This window comes from Carcharhinus amblyrhynchos, chromosome 1 (assembly GCF_965287045.1).
Source record: "Carcharhinus amblyrhynchos chromosome 1, sCarAmb.v2.hapA, whole genome shotgun sequence".
Taxonomy (NCBI): domain Eukaryota; kingdom Metazoa; phylum Chordata; class Chondrichthyes; order Carcharhiniformes; family Carcharhinidae; genus Carcharhinus; species Carcharhinus amblyrhynchos.
Genome location: NC_137324.1, coordinates 144,603,740 through 144,627,395, shown reverse-complemented (window position 1 = coordinate 144,627,395; position 23,656 = coordinate 144,603,740). Strand labels below are relative to the sequence as shown.

General features: G+C 42.1%; 2 protein-coding genes and 2 non-coding genes across 6 annotated transcripts in view; 3 read left to right on the top strand and 1 right to left on the bottom strand.

The window, feature by feature from the left end:
• The window catches only part of LOC145345761 (transmembrane protein 144-like), a 113,425-nt gene extending 100,962 nt beyond the window's left edge, over positions 1-12,463 (bottom strand). Inside the window, exons 1-2 of one of the 3 annotated variants that reach the window (XM_080193471.1) lie at positions 12,432-12,463; positions 2,994-3,130 (exon numbers count right to left, since the gene is read on the bottom strand). In XM_080193471.1, the coding sequence (XP_080049597.1) occupies positions 2,994-3,111 (118 nt within the window). In that variant the 5' untranslated portion in view covers positions 3,112-3,130; positions 12,432-12,463. The other 2 variants (XM_080193473.1, XM_080193470.1) reach the window with 2 other exon arrangements.
• gask1b (golgi associated kinase 1B) overlaps positions 10,969-23,656 on the top strand; it is a 78,878-nt gene continuing 66,190 nt past the window's right edge. The window contains exons 1-2 of the mRNA XM_080193469.1: positions 10,969-11,033; positions 20,298-21,916. Coding sequence (XP_080049595.1) covers positions 21,019-21,916 — 898 coding nt within the window. The 5' untranslated portion in view covers positions 10,969-11,033; positions 20,298-21,018. The remainder of the gene's footprint in view (positions 11,034-20,297; positions 21,917-23,656) is intronic.
• On the top strand, positions 12,570-12,640 carry trnag-gcc (transfer RNA glycine (anticodon GCC)). Its single transcript has one exon. It is a non-coding gene; the product is annotated as a tRNA-Gly (tRNA).
• On the top strand, positions 18,029-18,100 carry trnad-guc (transfer RNA aspartic acid (anticodon GUC)). The gene has a single exon. It is a non-coding gene; the product is annotated as a tRNA-Asp (tRNA).

Genomic DNA, 23,656 nt, shown 5'->3' with positions numbered 1-23,656 from the left:
TAATGTATTGGCATAGATAGAGGATTGGTTAACTAACAGGAAGCAAAGAGTGAGGGTAAATGGGTGTTTTTCTGGTTGGCGATCAATGACTAGTAGTATGCCTCAGCGATCAGCGATGATTTGAAGTTGGGGGCCAAGTGTGGTCTGTCAAAATTCGCAGATGACACTAAGATAGGTGGAACAGCAAAGTGTGCACAGGATGCTGGAAGTCTGCAAAGGGATATAGATAATCAAAGTGAGTGGGCGAGGGTCTGGCAGATGGAGTACAATGTTGGTAAATGTGAGGTCATCCATTTGGTAGGAATAACGGCAAAATGGACCATTATTTAAATGGTAAAAAATTGCAGCATGCTGCTGTGCAGAGGGACCTGCGTGTCCTTGTGCAGGAATCTCAAGAAGTTGGTTTGCAGGTGCAGCAGGGAATTAAGAAGTCGAATGGAATTTTGTCCTTCATTGCCAGAGGGATGGAGTTTAAAAACAGTGAGATTATACTGCAGCTGTATAAGGTGCTGGTGAGGCCAAACGTGGAGTACTGTGCACAGTTTTGGTCTCCTTACTTGAGGAAGGATATACTGATACTGGAGGGGGTGCCGAGGAGATTCACTTGGTTGATTCCAGAGTTGAGAGGGTTGGCTTTATGAGGAGACATTGCGTAGACTGGGGCTATACTCTCTGGAGTTCAGAAGAATGAGAGAAGACCTTATAGAAACATATAAGATTATGAAGGGAATAGATTAGAAGCAGGGAAGTTGTTTTCACTGGCAGGTGAAACTAAAACTAGGGGGAAGCCGATTTTGGACTGATTGTGAATCTGTGGAATTCCATGCCCAGTGAAGCAGTTGAGGCTACCTCATTGAATGTTTTTAAGGTAAGGATAAATAAATTTTTGAACAGTAGAGGAATTAAGAGTTATGGTGAGCAGGCCATTAAGTGGAGCTGAATCCACAAAAAGATCAGCCATGATCTTATTAAATGGTGGAGCAGGCTCGAGGGACCAGATGGCCTACTCCTGCTCCTAGTTCTTAAGTTCTTATGACCTGGGTTGGAATCTGGGACCAGTTCACGAATATAGGGACAGGAGTAGGGAGTTTAGCTTCTTGAACGTGTTCCCCCATTTAATGAGATTATGGTTTATTTGTGCTCCAACTCCATATACTGCCAAGGCTGCTCATTTTCCTTAGCATTGTTGGCCAACCAGAAGAATAATTAAATTTGAAACGAACATTTGATCTAGCATTACATGGAATTTACTGACAAGATTTCAAACATAAAGTACCCTTTGCACGAACCTTTTCCTAATTTCATTCCTGAAAGATCTAGTTTTTACATTTCTACCTCATAATCCTAGATTCCCCGAGTGGGAATAGTCGCTGTCTGTTTGGTCTATCTATTACACATAATAACTTGAAAATTTTGATCTAATGACTCCTTAATCTTCAAAATTCCAATGAAATACCCCTAGCTTGTGTAATGCCTTCTCCTAATTTAATTCTTGAAGTTTGGATATCATTATGATAAATCTGCACTTGTTCTCCCTCCAACGCCAATATATTCTTCCTAAGATCTAGTGCCAAAAATTTCTTGCAGGTGTGCTCTAACCAAAGATTAGAATAGCTGATGATTGTTTTCAATGCACTTGTATTCTACATGTAAATATTAATGTATTAGCCATTTCAATTAAATTTTGACATTTTAATGATGTATCCACACCCACCGCCACCCATTCCCCCCACCACATACTATTTTGGGCTTTTCACTATTTACAAAGTACCTTGTTCAATCCTTTGTACGCCCAAACTAAGCATGTATGGCTTAGCATCAGATTAGAATTGGTACCTGGGCTCAGTCTACTCAGTGTGGCTAAGAATCAAAGTGGGGGATGGAACTAAAGCATCACTTGCATTGTAACCCTATACCAAGCCAAGCGTGGAACCTGACTCAGCAGCATACAACCTGGCCCAACCAACTGAGGAGCTCATTACCAGGGAAAAGGTAGAATCATGATTCCAGCTGTGCTGTCCAGTTGGTGAAGCATCATGGAAATTAAACATGTGGCTTGTCCATAACTGACAGAAGCTGCTTCCACTGACTGTTTTAACATATACCTTGTCTTTATTAATCTGATGCAATTTCAGACTGATTTAGCATGTATCTGATTTTTGAGTCTTGATAGTCATAACTAAAAGAAATTAAAAACACAATTAAGTGGACAATTGATTGAAGTATACTGAAATTCCAACTTGGAAGTCAGTGCATATCTGGTCCAAGCAAATGCAACAAACTTCTTATCCCCCTGTTGGTTGCAAGAAACCAGAACAAAATTAGGTTAGCAATATCCCAATCATTGGGATATCATTCTGGCACAATAGTGCAAATTCACAGTTCAGAACTACATAGACCAGTACAAAACACAGACAAAACTCCTGGTTGCATTTCTGGCCATGGTCATAGAATCTCTATAGTACAGAAGGAGGCCATTTGGCCCATCAAGTCTGTACCAACCACAATCCCACCCAGGCCCAATTCCCATAACCCCCACATATATACCCTGCTAATCCCCCTTACACTAGGGTCAACTTAGCATGACCCTAAAACCCGCACACCTTTGGACTGTGGGAGGAAACCGGAATACCTGGAGGAAACCCGTGCAGACATGGTGAGAACGTGCAAACTCATACAGATAGTGACTCGAGGCCGGAATTGAACCTGTGTCCCTTGTGCTGTGAGGTAGCAGCGCTAACCACTGTGCCACCTCTTTGACCTTTTCCCCCAACATTGGCAATAGGGAGGCTAGGGATGGCAGTGATGGTGATCTGGGGGGGCACAGGAGGGGGTGGTGAGGGTTGACACCACCATTGTCACGGAAGAGAAAAACAAAATATCAATCTGGGGAATCTCTGCACTGCTGGATGCAGTGGCTTTAGATCACACCATTGTCAGTAAACTGTTACCACTCCCAAAAGCAGTCACACCGGTAATGCTCACTTTCCTACCTGATTGGAAAACTTTTTCCTCATGACAGCTGATGGCAGGGACTCCAATGGTGATGCTAAAGCAATACACCACTGCCCAAAATGCCCAAGTGTTCATTTGGTCTGTCTGGTATAACATTCAAAATGGGTTTTTTTTCCTGAAACCAAAGAAAATATTTTATAAAATTGGATTGTGTGAATTTCTTATACAGATCTCAAAGCATTATCCATGCAAGCCATTAAACAATGATGAAAAAATTCACATCAAATACCGCCTTGCAAAATAGGTGTGGTTACTTCTACTCCCTTCAATTCAGCGCGTCTGTAATTAATTTACACTGAAGGTCTGACCTGGATTTGAAGTCTAATCTGTCATTTCTTTACAGCAAAAAAGTGCTGGGAAATTACCAAGTACTTTGCCCTTTCAAGCAAAGAACAAAGGACATTACAGCACAGGAACAGGCCCTTTGGCCCTTCAAGCCTGCATCCACCACGCTGCCTGACTTAACTAAAACATCCTACACTTCCAGGGACCCTCTATTCCCATCTCATTCATGTATTTGCCAAGACGCCCCTTAAAGGTCACTACCGTATCCACTTTCACTGCTCCCCCTGCACCGAATTCCAGGCACCCACCACTCTCTGTGTAAAAAATCTGCCTCGTACATCTCTTTTAAAACTTGCTCCTCACACCTTAAACCCACGCCCCCTAGTAATTTACTGTTCCACCTGGGAAAAAGCTTCTACTATCCACTCTGTCCATGCCCCTCACAATCTTGTAGACTTCTATCAGGTCTCCCCTCAGCCTCCGTTGCTCCAATGAGAACAAATAATGTTTCTCCAACGTCTCCTCACAGCTAATGCCCTCCATAAAAGGCGACAGTCTAGTAAATCTTTTCTGTACCCTCTTTTCTGTATCCTCTCCAAAGCCTCCACATCCTTCCTGCAGTGTGGCAACCAGAATTGAACACTATATTCCAAGTGTGGCCTCACTAAGGTTCTATAAAGCATCAACATGACTTGCCAATTTTTAAACTCAATACCCCGGCTGATGAAGGCAAACGTGTCGTATGCCTTCTTGACTACCTTCTCCACCAGCATTGCCACTTTCAGTGACCTGTCTACTTGTACACACAGATCCCTTTGCATATCAATACTCTTAAGGGTTCTGCCATTTACTATATATTTCCTATCTGTATTAGACCTTCCAAAATGCATTACCTCACATTTGTCCAGATTAAACTCCATCTGCCATCTCTCCGCCCAAGTCTCCAACCGACCTATATCCTGCTGATGGTCCTCATCGTTATCTGCAAAACCACTAACCTTTGTGTCGTCTGCAAAATTACTAATCAATCCAGTTACATTTTCCTCCAAATCATTTATATATATTACAAACAGCAAAGGTCCCAGCACTGATCCCTGAGGAACGCCACTTGTCACAGCCCTCCATTCAGAAATGCACCCTTCCACTGCTACCCTCTGTCTTCTTTGACTGAGCCAGTTTTGTATTCACCTTGCCAGTTCACCTTTGGTCCCATGCAACTTTAACTTCTGCACCAGTCTGTCATGAGGAACCTTGTCAAAGGCCTTACTGAAGTCCATGTAAACAACATCCACTGCCCTACCGTCAATCATCTTTGTCACTTCCTCGAAAAACTTGATCAAGTTCGTGAGACACAACCTCCCCTTCACAAAACCATGCTGCCTCTCACTAATACATCCATTTATTTCCAAGTGGGAATAAATCCTGTCTCAAAGAATCCTCTCCAATAATTTCCCTACCACTGATCTAAGGCTCATGGGCCTGTAACTACCTTGATTACTCTTGCTACCCCTCTTAAACAAAGGAACAACATTGACTATTGCCCAATCCACTGGGACCTCCCCTGTAGCCAGAGAGGATACAAAGATTTCTCTCAAGGCCCCAGCAATTTCCTCTCTTGCCTCTCAGTATTCTGGGATATCTCCCATCAGGCCCTGGAGACTTGTCTACCTTGATATTTCTCAAAAACCACAATACCTCCTCCTTTTTGATCGCAACACGATCAAACTATCTACACATCCTTTCCTAGTCTCATCATCCACCAAGTCCTTCTCTTTGCTGAATACTGACGCAAAGTACTCATTTAATATCTCACCCATTTCCTCTGGCTCCACACATAGATTCCCTCCCTTGCCCTTGAGTGGGCCAACCCTCTCCTCTTGCTCTTTATATATGTCTAAAAAGCCTTCGGATTTTCCTTAGTCCTGCTGGCCAATGCTCTTTCATGACCCCTTTTAGTTCTTATTCCTTGCTTAAGTTTCTTTCTATTTTTCTTGTATTCCACACTTGCTTCGTGTGTTCCCACCCTCCTAGCTTTGACAAATGCTTCCTTTTTCTCTTCGACTAGGCTCACAATATCTTCCGTCATCCAAGGTTCCCAAAACCCGCCATACTTATCTTTGATCCTTACAGGAATGTGCCAGTCCTGAATCCCTATCAACTTTCACTTGAAAGCCTCCCACATGCCAGATGTTGATTTGCCCTCAAACATCTGTCCCCTATCTACATTCTTCAGTTCTTGCCTAAAATTGTTGTAATTAGCTTTTCCTCAATTTAGCACCTTCACTTGAGGACTACACATACCTTTAAGCTTACTGAATTGTGGTCACTGTTCCCGAACTGCTCCCTACTGAAACATCAACCACCTGGCCAGGCTCTTTCCACAATATCAAGTCCAGTATGGCCCATTCCCTAGTTGGACTATCTGCATACTGTTTGACGAAGTCCTCCTGGAAGCTCCTTACAAACTCTGCCCCATTTCACCATATGGTAAAGCTTGAAAGAGATCACAATTAACTTTGCTTTATTTGCTCTAACCAAGAAGATAACAAGGAATAAAAAAACTTGCATTTGCAGAGCACCCCTCAAAACCTCAGGCATCTCAAAGTGAATTACAGCAAAGAAATAGTTTTGAAGTGTAATCACTGTTCACAAGCAACAGCTATGTCTGTGAATAATGTCAATGTTGTTACAGACAGGACTAATTTTTCCTCTCACGTAAATAGAAAGGTGTATGTAAACAGAAAGGTGTTTTAATTTGTTTCCTTTTTAATAAGTAGTGGGAAATTTCTCAACCTTTCAGTTTGTGTCATCCAATTCCTACTAACAGCCCAACAGCAAATTCAAGATGGGACAAACTTAAAAGGTTAGAGTTTTGCAATGTGCCCTACCTACACATACAATAAAAGCAGGGATAGAATAAAAGTTTTACAGTACAGAAACTACATAGAATAATATTGGTTCATGTAAGGCCCAGACTGGGATCAAATTTTAAGAGGAACTATTTCACAGAGGTTGGCATACTGAGAGTGGATGCTGTAAGATATGCTTTAACGGTGGTGCTGACTTCGCAAGATGAAACAGGCACATGGAGATGAATCCATTTTTATAAGAGATGCTGCAGAACTTTACAATAAATATAGCTGGAAGGTGTCAACTAAAAACATTTTTTGTGCCCAGAGCAGAAACCTAACAGAGACAGGTTGGGGCATGTGGTAGTTGACCACCTTGCTGACTATGTATAAAGAAGAGCTCTCAGAGCATGCAAAAATCTACAACCCAGGAACCACCATTACCAGAGGAGGACCCTGAGTTCAGAGAAGAAGATATCTGTATCATGTTACTAAAGCCTGGCCAATTCTCTCAGCAGTGCAGGTAATATTTAGATCTCAATAGTGAATCCAAGTTGTCAATATACTAGTCTCAGAAATCATGATAAAGCACTTCTGAATAAAGTAGAGATGTACGAAATTCAGGTATCTTTATTCTGCCTACCTAAGCCAATTGAGCAGGACTTTGGTCGACATTTTGGCATCCCTGGATGGACTTGCTTGAAGTGGTCGCATTAAAGCCTCAGTTCAACTGGAAGCCCTAAAAACGTTCGAGGCAATGGCACATGCTGGCGAAGCCTGGTATGAGGTACTTGGGAAGTACCTACAGGGAAAATGGCCACGTCCATAAAGTTTTTTGAACTCCCTCCAGAGAGTCCAGGATCCACTGGGAGTCAGTTGTAGGAGAAAACTAAGAAACAACTGGCAAGAAGGGTTGAAAGGCCTTTGGCGATTACTTGCTCGCTCAGGTCTCTCCATGACACCGAAAAGGAAAATAAAACCTTCCAGGAGGGAAAGATGCCCTTGAAAGGCGAGTAGCTGAATTAAGAAAATGAGTGAAAGATGTAGTAAAGAAAGATGAGATAAATGTGATACACATAATTCAGTTCCAAAGTCAGTGCGAAAGAATTTACCAAAAAAAAGGAACAGGCAATGACTGCAAAAGATGTGGTGGAATCAGAGGTTTGCCAGTTAACCTGTGGAAAATAATGAATCTTAAAGTGGCAATTAAGGTCTTACATCAGAGCAATCAAGATCATCACCCAGTGATGAACCACACAAAATGCTGCGGAGAAACAAAAAGGTTGAAATCACAGCTATCATTTTCCACAGAGGGATAATATGCACATTTGGGAATGTTGAGGGAGCCATGGGTGATGGTGTGTACCCGGGAAGTTTAGCAGAAGAGGTATCTGAATCTAGACAATGGGATGCCTGGTCGCAAGGAGACCAACACCCGCCTATCCCATCACTTCAGAGACTATGGCACCCCCTCAGGTGAAATTCATCCCCACAGAACCCTGGAGGAGGATCAACAATCAGGCAAATGGACTCCAAGACAGATGTTTCCAAATTGTAAAAACAAAATAATAGCATGTGTTATCTTGATCTGTGTTTCAGATGTGTTATACTACATGGCATGGTCTGTTGTTCTCATCATTTTGGGACTGACAGGAGCCTCAGCGATTCAATTTAGTCAGTGAGCTTGTTGAGTGATGAATTGGTATCTCCTTGGTACCCTTTAGTGAACCAAGAACACAATAAACACACCCACATGCTTTGAGTGTCCCAGCCTTTTACAACTTACCCGGGATTTGATACATACTCCCGCAGGTGGGCTGGGAGACATGGTGTGCTTTTCGTCATGGAACCAGACGCATCTGTTTCATAATGGCAAAACAGAGTGCTAGAATAACATGAAATGTGTGAATCCAATGTAAAATGTGTGATATTAGAGATCTGACTAAAGTCAGATTTCACAAAGAATGCAAATGCTCGGGCATGGTACTAGGGTTACCAATAATATCACTCAATGCCCAGAAATGAAGGTATTCTCAGTAGATAATATTAGAGTTATTAGAGGAGTAATGTTCAATCAACAGAAAGACGTCCAACCCTATACCATCAGTCATAAGGGTTCAGTGGTTGGAACTGCCCTCACTAAATGTAAACAAATCAGACAATTAATTGCCTGCCCTTTTCTTATCTGTCTGGAACTGAAAGTGATGTACAGATTGAAAACCAATATAAATAGTACTTTAGAAATAAGTGAGGAGGTACAAGGCCTAATTCGAGTTGGATATATGGGTAATGATTATCTGTAGTGCCACCACTAAACTGACCTCGTACCATTACGGAAAGTTAATCGGTCCAATCAAAAAGCTATCATCTTATTTCTCTCCAGAAGTGGCTGCTTGTATAAGCATAATTGAACCAATCGACATTCACAAGAGATCAAAGGTCATCATTAACATTGCAGAGGAAATAAGAGGAATATTGAGGGACTATAAGAAGGATTATCTAACTGAGATAATATATTGCCCAAATAATTGAGGAAACTGGAGAAGAAATTAAAAAGGTTCCACAAAATGTTCAGGTAAAAACAGGAAATGGCAAAGATTGTGAAGAGAAACAGAAAATTAAAGGAACAACCTGATGAGATGACATTTAGGATGGGGGTATTAATTTAGAAATTTATCCTTGGATCCACATCCTCTTGCATATCATTGTTATATCTATTGTTCTTATTACCATTTATAAAGTTATGCTTAAAAGATGGAAAAGGAACATAAACAAGCAATTAAAATTCAAAGTAGCTATCATGTGTAGAGAACGATTAATTAAATGAACATTCCATTTGCTGTGGTACTGATAATTAATTGTGCAATTATAAACACTGAATGATGGATTGAAACTCAGGCTTACTCTGGGAGATGGAGATGCCCAAACTTGGTGATTGATCCCTTGAGTGTAAACATATACAAAGGGGGGGGACTGTAACTAGTGAACAGGCAACAACAGTAGTAAAGTGTCAACTAAAAACATCTTGTGAGCCCAGAGCAGAAACCCGACAGATGCAAGATAGGGCATATTGTGGTTGATCATTTACTGCCATGTGGTGGCTGATCACTTTACTGGCATCTGGTAGTCAATCACTTTATTGGCACGTGATGATTGATTACTGGCATGTCGTGACTGATCAATTTACTGACTGTATATAAGAGAAGGGCTCTTGGAGCATGCAACTGAGGAACCACCATTGCCAGGCCATTTTAAACCCGGGTATGGGCTCTTTCTGCTGTGAGGGATAGTAAATGGTAGACAGAGACAGGCTGCTGGTCTGGAGCCCTATTTCTCTTATGAGGCCAAACAGTAATCGACCGAGTTCAGCTCCACACAGTACTATTACAGTTTCTAGCAGCTTGCCAGAGGTGATGTGACATACCTCTCACATCTTCTTGGTATTGGAAGAAGGATGTATTCCACCAGATCTGAAATCTTAAGATGTTCAATAGGGGTCAGGGTCTCTTTTGTCCTTGGAGACACTGTGTCCCCAGTCGCCAGGGCCCTCTTTAGAAAGGTAAAGCAATTTTGTGCAGTTCTGGGAAAAGGGATGCATTCGCACCATTTTTTGAAGATAAATCTCTGCTATTTGTCTGAATGTTAGAAATTCCTCTCGTATGAGTCACAGCTAGTCAAGGTAGTCTTGTCCATTTCTTAAAATAAAAAAATTATCGAGCAACCAGGTTGATGTAGATATATATATTTGCTTCCTGTCCTCTGGCTAGGACAAGTCTCTGACTCCACAGACAGGCCTGGCTTATCAAATACAAATGGCCTTCATGTAGCTTCTTTTGAAATTGGACTGTACACTCCTCAGGTGGCCTATTAGTAACTCCTCAGAAATAACAAGGCATGACAATCCCAAAACTACAAAGTGGGTTCTTTTGTTCTGGTGACTCACAAAGGATCAACCATCTTAACGTTCGCTGTTCAGCCACAAGGTCGAGCTTAAAATTGAGAAACAGTAACAAGAATATATTTTTATAAAAAATTACCGCATTGGCTACTGTTATGTCACAACAGACAGAAATCTATAAATTAACACTTTGGATTATCCAAGGTTAGTTATTGCTTCTCAACCATCAGCTAACTCCGTGTGGTCCAGAGTCTGTTGAGCAATGGTCACTTATTTTTAGCAAAGGGATCAGGAATATGAAGTAAAGAGGCAAGTGGGCATGAAGGTAAAGATCAACCATAACTGAATATTGGATCAAGCTCAATGGCCAATGCTTATTCTTAATTTCTGATGTCATTCTGAATTTAGAAAAATAGGATTGGAAACACACAAGAACAATCCCATGAAGGAAACATGGAAACACAGAAAACAGGAGCAGGAGGCGGCCATTTGGCCCTCCAAGCCTGCTCTGCCATTCGTTATGATCATGGCTGATCATCCAACTCAATAGCCTGATCCTGCCTTGCCACCATAACCTTTGCTCCTTCATCAGCTAAGTGACCTCATGAAGGAGCAATGCTCTGAAAGCTCATGATACCATATAAATCTGTTAGACTTTAACCTGGTGTTGTGAAACTTCTTACTCTGACCACCTACACCTTCCATTTCCTCTTCTTGTAGCTCTCCTTTGTGCCTGCCAGCCACATGGCTTTTTTCTTAACTCCCTTCCTATTGGTACATTCCAGGTCATGGGTCATCAGGTCAAAAGGATTAGTATTTATTATCCAACAAGATTACAATTAATACCTTTAAAACTGATGTAAACCATTATGTCCTTTATAAACATAAATCTGTTTAATTTGTAGGCATAACGAGTGAATAGGATAACGAGTCAATTGTGGGATAGGATGCATTTAGATTTTTTTTAAAATCACATTTACGCACAGGTAAGGAAGTTATTTATTTTTAATGATAACAGATTTTGTTGTAACAAGGCATTCAAAGTAATTTGCCATTAAATAGGCTTGTCCTTTCATATTATGTTATGGGCTTTTTTGTGAAGCAAGTTGCTGAAAGCTTAAAAAAATAGATCTGATTAAGGGGAAAAAATGTATCCCCTTCAATCACAGTGAATGACTGTGAAATTAACAGCCCATAAACTAAGAAGGAAGTATAAATTACAGCAGGTGAATTCAATATCAAATTAGGTAGAGTGAGAAATAAAGAGAGGGCAAAGAAGATTGTTATGAAAAAGTAAAACTAAAATGTTAAATTATATTTTTTAAATCTGAAATTAATACCAGAAAGAATGAAACTCCACACTTGTTAATTAACTTTCAGTGCCAGAAGTTGATTGTCAGTAATGAATACTTATCACAACATTAAAAAGGTACTAAGACTTGAAGTTACAAGGCTTAACTTTCCGTGGCAAGTTTGCTACATAACTACCAAATAAATACACCAACTTCGCACAATGTATTTCATTGGTAAGGAATTCAGCACTCTGCGAGTATCATCAAGGCAACGAAGAAACAGCACAATTCAGACGACAATCTTTGATTATTCAGATTTAAACCTTGCATTCAGTTAAAGCACTTTACACATATAAAACAGCAAGCACAATTAGCCAGTTAGCTTAAGAATAAGAAATGTTCCGACGTTGTCTGGCAATACGAGTCATATTAGACTTCAGCAACATATATGTAAATGCAGAAAAGGGCAACTGTTGGGAGAGCAATGGGATGGGGAAGATACACAATGCAGGCTGTAATGTAATTATTCCAGCACGGTGTCCAGCGAATATCAGACAGTCCCCAATATAATTCTCATCATGTCTCCCTCACTTGCCCCTTTTACCGCCCCTGAAACTCACTCTTTTCCTCCGCTCAGCTCTCCACCTGATGAATGGTTCCACCTCCAGGAAGGAGGCCGAAAAATCTCCCCAGAAACCGGAGTCTGGGCCCAGGAAGTTAGTCAGTTACCGGGAGCCCGGGCTGGGAGGGAGTGTGAGTTACCGGGAGCCCGGGCTGGGAGGGAGTGTCAGTTACCGGGAGCCCGGGCTGGGAGGGAGTGTGAGTTACCGGGAGCCCGGGCTGGGAGAGAGTGTCAGTTACCGGGAGCCCGGGCTGGGAAGGAGTGTCAGTTACCGGGAGCCCGGGCTGGGAGAGAGTGTCAGTTACCGGGAGCCCGGGCTGGGAGGGAGTGTCAGTTACCGGGAGCCCGGGCTGGGAGGGAGTGTGAGTTACCGGGAGCCCGGGCTGGGAGGGAGTGTGAGTTACCGGGAGCCCGGGCTGGGAGGGAGTGTCAGTTACCGGGAGCCCGGGCCCAGACAGCCCGTCACTCACTTGGAGAGTCTGTCAGTCACCGGGAGCCGCGCCGCAGATGTCAGGGCCCAGCCCCCTGCTGGCCTGTCAGTGTCGAAGAAACCGGGGGGGTCTGCCTTATTCAGTCTCCTCTATCTGTTTTCTGCCGATATTCCCCATGCATTGGTGGTTCAGTGGTAGAATTCTCGCCTGCCACGCGGGAGGCCCGGGTTCGATTCCCGGCCAATGCAACTTTTTTTTCCCCTTCCACACGAAGAAAATTGCATGTAAAGAAAGATATATTTTAATTGCATTTACAAAAACAAAATTCAGCCTAGTTAATTTTGCTCTCATCAGGGGAGGTACTGGATAAGAGCTGGCTGAATTGCCATCTTCCGATATGACCATTCTACAGTTCCACGATTCTCTGACATGGTCAAGGAAAGAAAGGGGATAAGGGGGTATTCCTAATGGAGAAATTTATCCTGGAGGGTATGCTGGAGGGGTCAAGGACAGAATCAATTTAGTTAGAATTAAGGAGTAATAATGTGTATTCTACAGGTGACCAGCTAGTAGGAAAGAAATGGAAAAATAAAGTAGTAAATTACAGAGATGTAAAAACTATAAAATAGTTACAATGGGGAAGTATAGCATCCCTGCCCTGAACCAGATGCTTCAGCTTTGAGTCCCACTAAAGGACATGATGGCCAGAGACCAGGTTATCAATCTGTAAATACTTTCAAAATACTGCGAGAAACACGGGAGGAAATTGTTGGGGCCTTGAGAGAAATCTTTGTATCCTCACTGGCTTCAGGGGAGGTACTGGGGTATGGAGATGGCGTATGTAGATGGCGTTCCCCAGTCCAACGCTGGCATCTCCACATCATGACTACAGAGGAGGTCCCAGAGGATTGGCAAATACCCAATGTTGTTCCTTTGTTTAGGAAGGGTAGCAAGAGTAATCCAGGTAATTACAGGCCGATAATTGGTAGGGAAATTATTGGAGAGGATTCTTTGAGACAGGATTTACTCCCACTTGGAGATAAGTGGACATATTAGCGAGAGATAACATGGTTTTGTGAAGGGGAGGTCATGTCTCACAAACTTGATCGAGTTTTTTGAGGAAATGATGAAGATGATTGATGAGGGTAAGGTAGTGGAAATTGTCTACATGGACTTCAGTAAGGCCTTTGACAAGGACCCTCATAGCAGACTGATGCAGAAGGTGTACTTGCATAGGATGAGAAGTGAGCTGGCAAAGTGGCTAGAAGACATAGAAGACTGAGGGTAGCAGTGGAAGAGTGTGTTTCTGAATGGAGGCTGTGACAAGTAATGTTTCTCGGGGATCAGTGCTGGGACCTTTGCTGTTCTTAATATATATAAATGAATTGGAAAAAATGTAACTGGTTTGATTAGTAAGTTTGTAGATGACACAAAGGTTGGTGGATTAGTAGGTAGCGATGAGGGCCATCAAATGATACAACAGGATATGGATCAGTTGGAGAGTTGGGCAGAGAGATGGCAAATGGAGTTTAATCTGGACAAATGTGAGGTAATGTATTTTTGAAGGTCTAATACAGATAGGAAGTATACAGTAAATGGTAAAACCCTTAACAGTATTGATAGGCAGAGGGATCTGGGTATACAGGTATACACGTCATCGAAATTGGCATTGTAGGTGGAGAAGGTAGTCAAGAAGGCATACGGCATGTTGCCTTCATCAGCCGGTGCATTGAATTTAAAAATTGGCGAGTCATGTTGCAGCTTTATAGAACGTTGGCGAGGCCACACTTGGAATATAGTGTTCAATTCTGGTTGCCACACTACCAGAAGGATGCAGAGGCTTTGGAGAGAGTACAGAAAAGATTTAGCAGGATGTTGCTCGGCATGGAGGGCATTAGCTATGAGGAGAGGTTGGAGAAACTTGGTTTGTTCTGACTGGGATGATGGAGGGTGAGGGGCGATCTGATAGAAGTCTACAAGATTATGAGGGGCATAGACAGAGTGGATAGTCAGAAGCTTTTTCCCGGGGTGGAAGAGCCAATTACTAGGGGGCATAGGTTTAAGGTGCGAGGAGCAACGTTTAAAGAAGATGTACGAGGCAAGTTTTTTGTACAGAGGGTGGTGGATGCCTGGAACTCGCTGCCAGGGAAGGTAATGGAAGCAGATACAATAGTGAGTTTTAAGGGGCATCTGGACAAATACATGATTAGGATGGGAATAGAGGGATATGGTCCTAGAAGGGTAGGTGGCTTTAGTTCAGTTGGTGCAGGCTTGGAGGGCTGAAAGGCCTGTTCCTGCGCTGTAATTTTTTTTGTTCTTTGTACACCTCTGGCAAACAGCAAGAGCCAGTGGAGACTCCTGGTCAGTGCTGTTTAATGCAAAGTGGAACGTTTGAGCTGTCACCTCTGCTGATAGACTGGCGACCAGTTCCATGGAAAAGAAAGTATATACTTCATCTGCCTCATATGTCATGAGAGAGAAGGAAGGACTTTAATTATGCTAATGATGAAATAGTTTAATAACGTGCTTGACTGGGGTAGAGAAGAGGAAGAGTTGCTGAAGTGTGTATAGTAGAATTGTTTAAATCATACATTTCCAACTCAACAATGAAGCATTGTAGAATCTAGTTCTAGGAAATTAGGTGGATTAATTGAATCAAGACACAGGAGGGGAACATTTAGGAAGATGTCATCATGCTATGATGTTCAGTTTGAGTATGGAAATGGAGCAAGAGCAACTCAGAGAGGAGATGATTAACTGGGGGAGGACCATTTACAGTGGGAACAAAGGATCTGACACAGATAAATTCAAATCAAAGATTGGCAGACTAAACGGTAGAGGAATAATGGGCTGTTATGAAAGAGGAAATAGTGTAGGTGCAGATGAGGTGCATTCTCACAAGATAGGTCACATGAAGCCACAGCTCGCTAGATGATGAAATAAATAAAATAAAGTGAGGAAAATGGTGCATATACCAAATAAATATTACAAGTGAAAACCAGGATGAATATAAAGATTTCAGAGTGGAAGTGAAAAAAGTAGCAAGAGAAGCAAATAAAGTGTAGGAGTCAGGACAGGCCAATAACATAAAAAGGAATCCAAAAGTTTTCCATTGGCATGTAAATAGTAAGAGGAAGAGTGGGCCAGTTAGGGGTTGGAAAGCGAATCTATGCATAGAGGCAGAGTTGTGCACGGCTGTGGTGCTAAATGAGTACATTGCATCTGTCTACACCACAGATTAAGGTGCTTCCAAAGTCATACAGAATAAGGAGGTAGTTGAGATGCTAGATGATCTAAGAATTGATAAATGGAAGATATTAGAAAGGTTGGCTGCACATAATGTTCATAAACCATCAGAATGTGATGCATCTGCGAATACTGAAGGAAGTGAGGATGTTAATTGCAGAAGCACTGTCCATAATCTTCAATGTGCCAGGTGACTGAAGAATTGTTGATGTTACACCCTTGTTGAAAAAGTGGTTTAAAGATAATCCCAGCAACTACAAGCCAGTTCATCTAACTTGTCTAGCCTTTGACCCTCTATTTGCTACAACATTTATGCAGCTAACAATCTACTTAATCACAACTTCACATTCATCTTTGGTGTCCTTGTTCCAAATAAATTTTCTCCCACTGATCAGACCTCCATTATTAATGTCAAGGCAGAGTTTGTCCAAGTCTGGCATTAAAGGAGCCATCCTGAAATTGAAGTCAATGTGAATCAAAGGGTAAACTCTTCATTCGTTGAAGTCATATAACACAAAGGAAGATGGTTGTGGTTGTTTAAGGCCAGTCATCTCAGCCCCAATACATAACTGAAGAATTTCCTCAGGGCAAAGTCCTTGGCTAATTATCTTCATTTATGCTATGTGGAGCTCTGCTTGGACCAAATCTGGAGCACTAAATGTGAGAAATAGCAAAACCAGCTGGCTTTTGGCCCTTCAACCCTACTCTGGCACTCAACAAGATTGAACTACATATTCCTGCACTATCCCGTATCCCTTAGTTATTTTAGTGTTGTGGGAAATCACCACTCGGAGTCAGATTTAAAGATTCAACATGCAGTTTATTAGACAAAGCTTTGGGAGAAGCATATGACACTCCGCAGTGCTCGCATCACCTTCTCAGTTTTAAAAATGGCAGCTGAGCTTCTTTTATACATTTCAAAGAGTCGATATGTACAGACATTAGTAGTTATCACATCATTAACATTAGCAGTTATCACATCATTAGCCAATTATGCCCCCCTAGCAATGACGGACCTCATTAACAAAACTTAAGTTTTGGTCCCGCTTTATCTTAAGCTCAGTTGATCATCTGAACCTCAAGGTCTAGTTTTTTGTCTGTTCCATAGTAATTAGACAATAACAGGATTTAGTTCATTGTGCAATGGTTATGCCTAAGTCAGCACATTTTAATGTCTTTCCACAGAATTTATTTTGTACCAGGTAACCATCTTGTATCTTCTAATTTCGGGATTCCCTCTGGCAAGGTCTCACTTTTACTTCAATATTAGTACCTGAAAATACAGCAAGCTCCTGCATTCATTCCATTGTCTTCTGTATACTGTGTTTAATTCTATGCAGCATACTTCAGGAAAGACATATTGACCTTGGAAGTGATGCGAAGCAAATTTTCCAGAATGATTCTTAGACTAAAAGATTTATTATGGGCTTGCTTAGGCTAGTATTCCTTTGAATATTGAATATTAAATGGCGATCTAATTAAAGTGGGTTTAAGTTAATTAAAGAATTTAACAGAGAGAAACTATTTCTTCCATTGAGGGAGCCCTGAAAAAGGGAAGTAACTTATAAAATTAGTGGGGTCATTTTGAAGTATTTATTTTTGGAAGGGGGAGTGGAAATCTGTTCACCACGAAACATTGTTGAGGCTAAACTGTTTAAAATATTTAAAAACTGAAATTGATGTTAAGCAAGGGGGCATTAATGAGGTGAGATCTATCTTAATGCTGGAATATGGAGGGACCTGTTCCTATGTTATTCCATCCTGACAGAATACAGCACTGCCCAATTGGTGCAAACTTCTCCAACACGCAAACCAGCCTCCTATCCATTGACTCTGTCAACACTTCCTGCTGCCTGGGCAAAGTAGCCAGCATAATTAAGGATCCCACACCCGCCACCCACCCCCTGCCCCCGACCTACTCTTCCACTTTCTTTCATTAAGTGATTCAAAAACAGCTTCTTCCCTGCTGCCATCAGTCTTTTGGATGGGCTTATCTCACATTAAGTTGATCTTTCTCTACACCCTGACTGTGACTGTAATACAACAATCTGCACCCTCTCCTTTCCTCCTCGATGTAGTGTATGCTTTGTCTCTGTATAGTGCACAAGAAACAATACTTTTCACGGTATACTAATACATGTGACAATAATAAATCGATCAAATCAAAAATGTTGATGAGTTCTACCTGCGCTGGGCTTTCTGGAGAGTTTGATAAATTAACCTGCATATTTTTATATAAAGCGACTTCAGAAAACATGGGCTCCGTTCAATAAATTATACGTTGCAGCAGAATGGAGCCACATGATGTGACGTGCCTCTGAAAACTAAAAGCGATGACATAATTGTCTGGCTATCGGATAAATAGAGTTCTGGTGGCGCTGTTACACAGATCCTCGGTAGTATAGTGGTTAGTATCCCCGCCTGTCACGCGGGAGACCGGGGTTCAATTCCCCGCCGGGGAGGATCGCCTTTTTAAATTTGTGTCTTAAATGTTATTTATTTTTAATATTTACTACAAATTTAATTCACCCGTGCGTTTCTTATTTTATTAGGTATAGATATTAGATTATATAAATCCAAACTTCACTGCGGGCTCAACCTTGAGACGACCTTGTCAATGCCGTAGGCGCCTATGTGAATTGTTGTTTGGCTGATTAGATGCACATTGTGCTACTGGGTACAGAGTCTCCATCACTACCAGCTAAAGCTGCTTTCTGTTATTATCCTCTACCCTCCGCGGAGGCAGAAGAGACATGTTAAACGCCGGCAGGAAAATAACCAAGCTTATTGTCCTGATACAGAGTAAAATAGGCTGGTGTTAGAGAATGCTGTCCGTGATTGCATAGTCATGGTGAGAAACTGAAAGAATTGGTTGGGGGAAACAGAGAAAAAAAACTCCTCTGCCATCGGAATTGCATTCTGTCCATCAAATTAAAAAATAATAAGCATCATTTACCTCTGATTATTTTAGTATATTTTAAAGCAATGCTATCGCTGGCTTTTTAATGGTCTCCTATCCCAATTTATGGTCGAATAAGTCTGGTGTAATACTGAGTAAATTGCCCCGATAATTTTAGTTCTGTCAATGGTGGCTGGATTAGAAGAATTATTGTCAGGTGTCTTTAAACTATTCCAGAAGTACGAAGAAATGGTAATTAGCTCAGGAATCACCCTAAAAAAAGATTTAAATACAGATGGCATTTTGAAATCTCTCTTGGTTATGTTCATCTAACTTCACGGCATAGAAGTATTTATTCCAAAAAAAAATACGGTCTCTATGAACTTGTCAACGTGCATTTGCTTGCTTTTCTACAATATTTGAAAAAAGAATTAAGAACATATGTCAAATAGATTGGCCTATTCTACACATGGTAGAGAAAATTATAATATGCAAAATATTAATAGGTTTGAAGTATTTGCTTTAAACTGATCGGAAGGCAGGCCGAGCCATCTCTCCAGCCTTCTCTGTCATCCAATAAGATCAAGACTGTTTTGATTGTGGCCTTAACCCCACACTGCTCCCCCACGACCCTTGACACTCTTGTAGATCAAAAATCGAACTCAGGCTTGAATGTCCTCAATGATCCACCTCCCACTGCTCTCTGAGGTGGATAAATCCAAGGATTAACGACCCTGTAAGAGCAAAATTCTTCTTCTTCCTCCTAAATGCAAGACCCTTCGTTTTAAACGGTGCCCCTAGTTCTAAATTCCCGCACCAGGGGGATATGCCTACTGTTTAACATTGGATAGGGAGGAAAGGTGATACAACCCGGCACCAGAGATATCTGGTATGCATTAAGAAATATTGAAAAGTCAATTTGCCAGAATGCAAATGTATGCACTGAAAAGTATAATGCCTGTGGAATTATAAACCACTTTAAGGAAGTTTAACGGAATGTTGTGTGTGCATTCTACGTTTATACGGACAGATTTGATCGTGGCAATATAAAAAAAACTCGCAAACTTTTGCTTTAAGTTAAGATAAAGAACCGATATAGTTATATTCATTTATGACTTTCCAAATATCTAAAACTGTTTTTGGTTAATTTGTTTTTGTCCCTGTCTAGAATACAAATATTTTTGAAATGGACAGTGGTTAGCAATTTTATTTTGCAAATATATTGTAGATAGGCGTACAGTAAGATCTATGCATGGAGTGGAACAAATATCCCTCTTCTTTTAAATAAAAATCATTTATTTCAGTTGTTTGTGGATTACGTGTGATCCGTTCTGTTAATTATGATTTTCCAGTTTTAAAATAATTCCCCGCATTGCTCAAAGGATCAGTGATGTTATGTGGCCTGGGTGATGTTGCTTAACTATTGTAGGGTCAACAACCCATGCCGTGAAGTCAATGATCTAACTGTCGTTTACCGCTGATTGCATGTTTCTTATTTCAGCTAATGTCGCAATAAAGGGCAATTTACCCAACAATTGCAACTCGGCTGTTGCTGGAGGTGGATCCTCTCAGATATTGTACTTTAGTCGACCCTGAAAACCACTGTCTCCGTGTTCTCTCCTCTAAACTAAACAATATTAGTCTCATCGTCCATCAGTATCCACTCGTGGCTGTTAAAACCTGTTAATTAAATGTATCATTTAATCTCAGTGAGATTGACTGTTGAACTGATCAGAAAGGGTGCTGTTTTGTGTTTACAGATTGAATTTTCGCAGTGAGAGAGGAAATCACTCACGGTATTGTTTAAAAGATCACAATCAATGTTGAAATGATCTGTGGCTCAGATGTGGACCAACAGTCTCCAGAAAAGCAACTAGACAGTGAAAATGTTGGATAAACTCAGCAGGTCTGGCAGCACTTGTCGAGAAAGAAACGGACTTAACGCTTCGAATTCATATGACCTTCGCAGCGAAATAATAAAGCAGAAAAGCGAATTTGAAAAATAAAACCGCTCTTCCCAGTCTGGGAGGAATGCGTAAAATTCGAAAGATGCACAATTCTCTGCTACATGTTTAGCTCAGAATGAATGCCCCACAAATTACTATAATCTAAAATACAAATTGATATGTGAAAATGAAAATTATGAGCTTTAGTCAGCCCCCCGCCCTTTACTGTTAATAAAAATATCTCAGCACTGTGTAGTTGCTGCCTTGCTCCAGTGTATGTCTCCCTATTACATACACACATTACTATATGAGACCAGTTAGTAGAGTTGTCTCCATTCATTCTCTTCAACTGGCTGACCGCAGTCAGGGAGAGACTCGGAGCCCTGATTTTGTCCCTATTTCCAAGTCTGCCTGCACAGCCCACCAGGTGCAGGGGGGATCTGAGGACATTTGGGAGTGAGATGCTCCCTCTCCGACCCTGGGATACCTCAGCTGCCACCTTCACCCCAGCCCATCATGTTGGATCACCGCAAGGATGACTTGTCCAAGACCTGGCAAACTTCGCTTCTTCATGGTTGCCCTTTGTGCCTGGATGGTGAGTGGGAGACGCCCCAGGACCAAGAGGAACTTGCTGATCGCTATAGCCTGTTTGGTCTATGCCTCCTTTGTGGTGATGCAGGGAGATGTCTTATCCCGGGACCGGCCTGATGAATATGGGGACAAGGGTCAACCTGTCAAGGTGCTGCCCGGCAGCCTCCCAGCGGGGGAACCTCAGCAGTATCAATCAACCTTCAATCCCAATGTGGTGTACATCACCATTAGGTCCAAAAGGAGAAAGCCGGTCAACATCAGGGGGACCGTGAGGCCGAAAATCCGCAAGAAACGCTCTGCCAAGCGGTCCCTGCCGGAGACCGATGCGGACAGTCAGTATAGTGAGGCGGCTCCTGTGCTAATGTTGGACTGGCAGGCTGAGCAGAGGGTTCCTGACAGCACTGGGGTATTAACCCTCTCCAGGGGAGGGAAGGGCAGCTGGAAAAGTTCTCAAAGTGCAACAGAGTGGAACTCCAGCATTGCAGCTGATAGTAACATCAGGATTTACAGCCAGACTGCCCCGTTCTGGTTCAGCCAGCAGGACATCGCTGCCATGCGTTTCTTAGCCCATTCCAGCATCTCCCGCATCCACAAGCTGGCCCAGCCTGGCCGCCGCTCCCTGCTTTTATTTGAAGGTATTAGAAGCGACCAACACTCCCGGGAACCGAGTGAGGCTAAAGCCTCCCCCCGGAATCTGAGCCAAGCTCCGGACTGCCGGCAGTCTTGTGGGCTGATAAAGAGAGCGGTGGATATCAGTGAGGTTTTTGCTTTCCACCTGGACCGGATCCTGGGTCTCAACAGGAGTCTTCCCGCTGTGGTCAGGAAGATACACTTTGTGAAAGGTGAGAGCGTGTCCTGTCATTTTAATTTGTCTTTAGATAACTGCTACACAATCTTCCAGAGAAGCTCTAGTTCATACTAGAGCCGGCACGCCTAGGCTGTTAACTCGGCAGTGTCCCCATCCACACTACCCAGCTAAAATATCCCTTCTCCTGCTCAGCACCCAACTATAACACACATTCACAAAACCCCAGTTAACAATGGAAGCATTGCCAAATTTACTTTCAGTGTGGCAATGCTTCCATTGTCTCAGCATTAGGTTTCTAAAGTTATTGTTGTGGAGTCAGGGAAGGGCCACAGGAAGGGATGGAGAGTACAAACTTAAGAGTGAATTCCAGCAGGTCATAGAGTCATAGAGGTTTACAGCATAGAAACAGGCCCTTCAGCCCAACTTGTCCATGCTGCCCATTTTTTTAAACCCCTAAAATAATCCCAATTGCCTGCACTTGGCCCATATCCCTCCATACCCATCTTACCCATGCGATTTTCTAAGTGCTGTTTAAAAGGCAACATTGTACCCGCTTCTACTACTACCTCTGACAGCTTGTTCCAGACACTCACCACCCTCTGTGTGAAAACATTGCCCCTCTGGACACTTTATCTCTCCCCTCTCACTTTGAACCTTTGTCCTCTGGTTTTAGACTCCCCTACTTTTGGGAAAAGATATTGACTATCTATCTGATCTGTGCCCCTCATTATTTTTTGATCTGTATAAGATCACCACTCAGCATCCTACGCTCCAGAGAAAAAAGTCCCAGTCTATCCAGCCTCTCCTTATAACCCAAACTATCAAGTTCCGGTAATATCCTACTAAATCTTTTCTGCACTCTTTCTAGTGTAATAATATCCTTTCTATAATAGGGTGACCAGAACTGCACACAGTATTCCAAGTGTGGCCTTACCAATGTCTTGTACAACTTCAACAAGACATCCCAACTCCTGTATTCAATGTTCTGACCGATGAAACCAAGCATGCCGAATGTCTTCTTCACCACTCTGTCTACCTGTGCCTTCACTTTCAAAGAGCTTTGTACCCCTAGATCTCTTTGTTCTTTAACTCTGCCCAATGCCCTACCATTAACTGAGTAAGTTCTACCCTGATTCAATCTACCAAAATGCATCACCTCACATTTGTCTAAATTAAACTCATCTGCCATTCGTCAGCCCACTAGCCCAATTGATCAAGATCCCGTTACATTCGAAGATAACTTTCTTCACTGTCCACTATACTACCAATCTTAGTGTCATCTGAAAACTTATTAACCATGACTCCTGTGTTCGCATCCAAATCATTAATATAAATGACAAATAACAGTGGACCCAGCACGGATCCCTGAGGCACACCACTGGTCACAGGCCTCCAGTTTGAAAAATAACCCTCTATAACCACCCTCTGGCTTCTCTCAAGAAGCCAATTTTGTATCCATTTAGATACCTCACCCTAGATCCTGTGAGGTTTAACCTTATGCAAAAACCTACTATGTGGTACCCTGTCAAAGGTCTTGCTCACGTCCATGTAGACAACATCAACTGCACCACCGTAATGTACCTTCTTGGTTACCCCTTTAAAAAACTCAATCAAATTTGTGAAAAATGATTTTCCATTCACAAAGCCATGCTGAGTCTAAATGCCTGTAGATCCTGTCTCTCAAAATACCTTCCAATAACTTGCCCACCACAAATGAGAGACTTGCTGTCCTGTAGTTCCCAGGCTTTTCCCTGCAGCCCCTTTTTAAACAAAG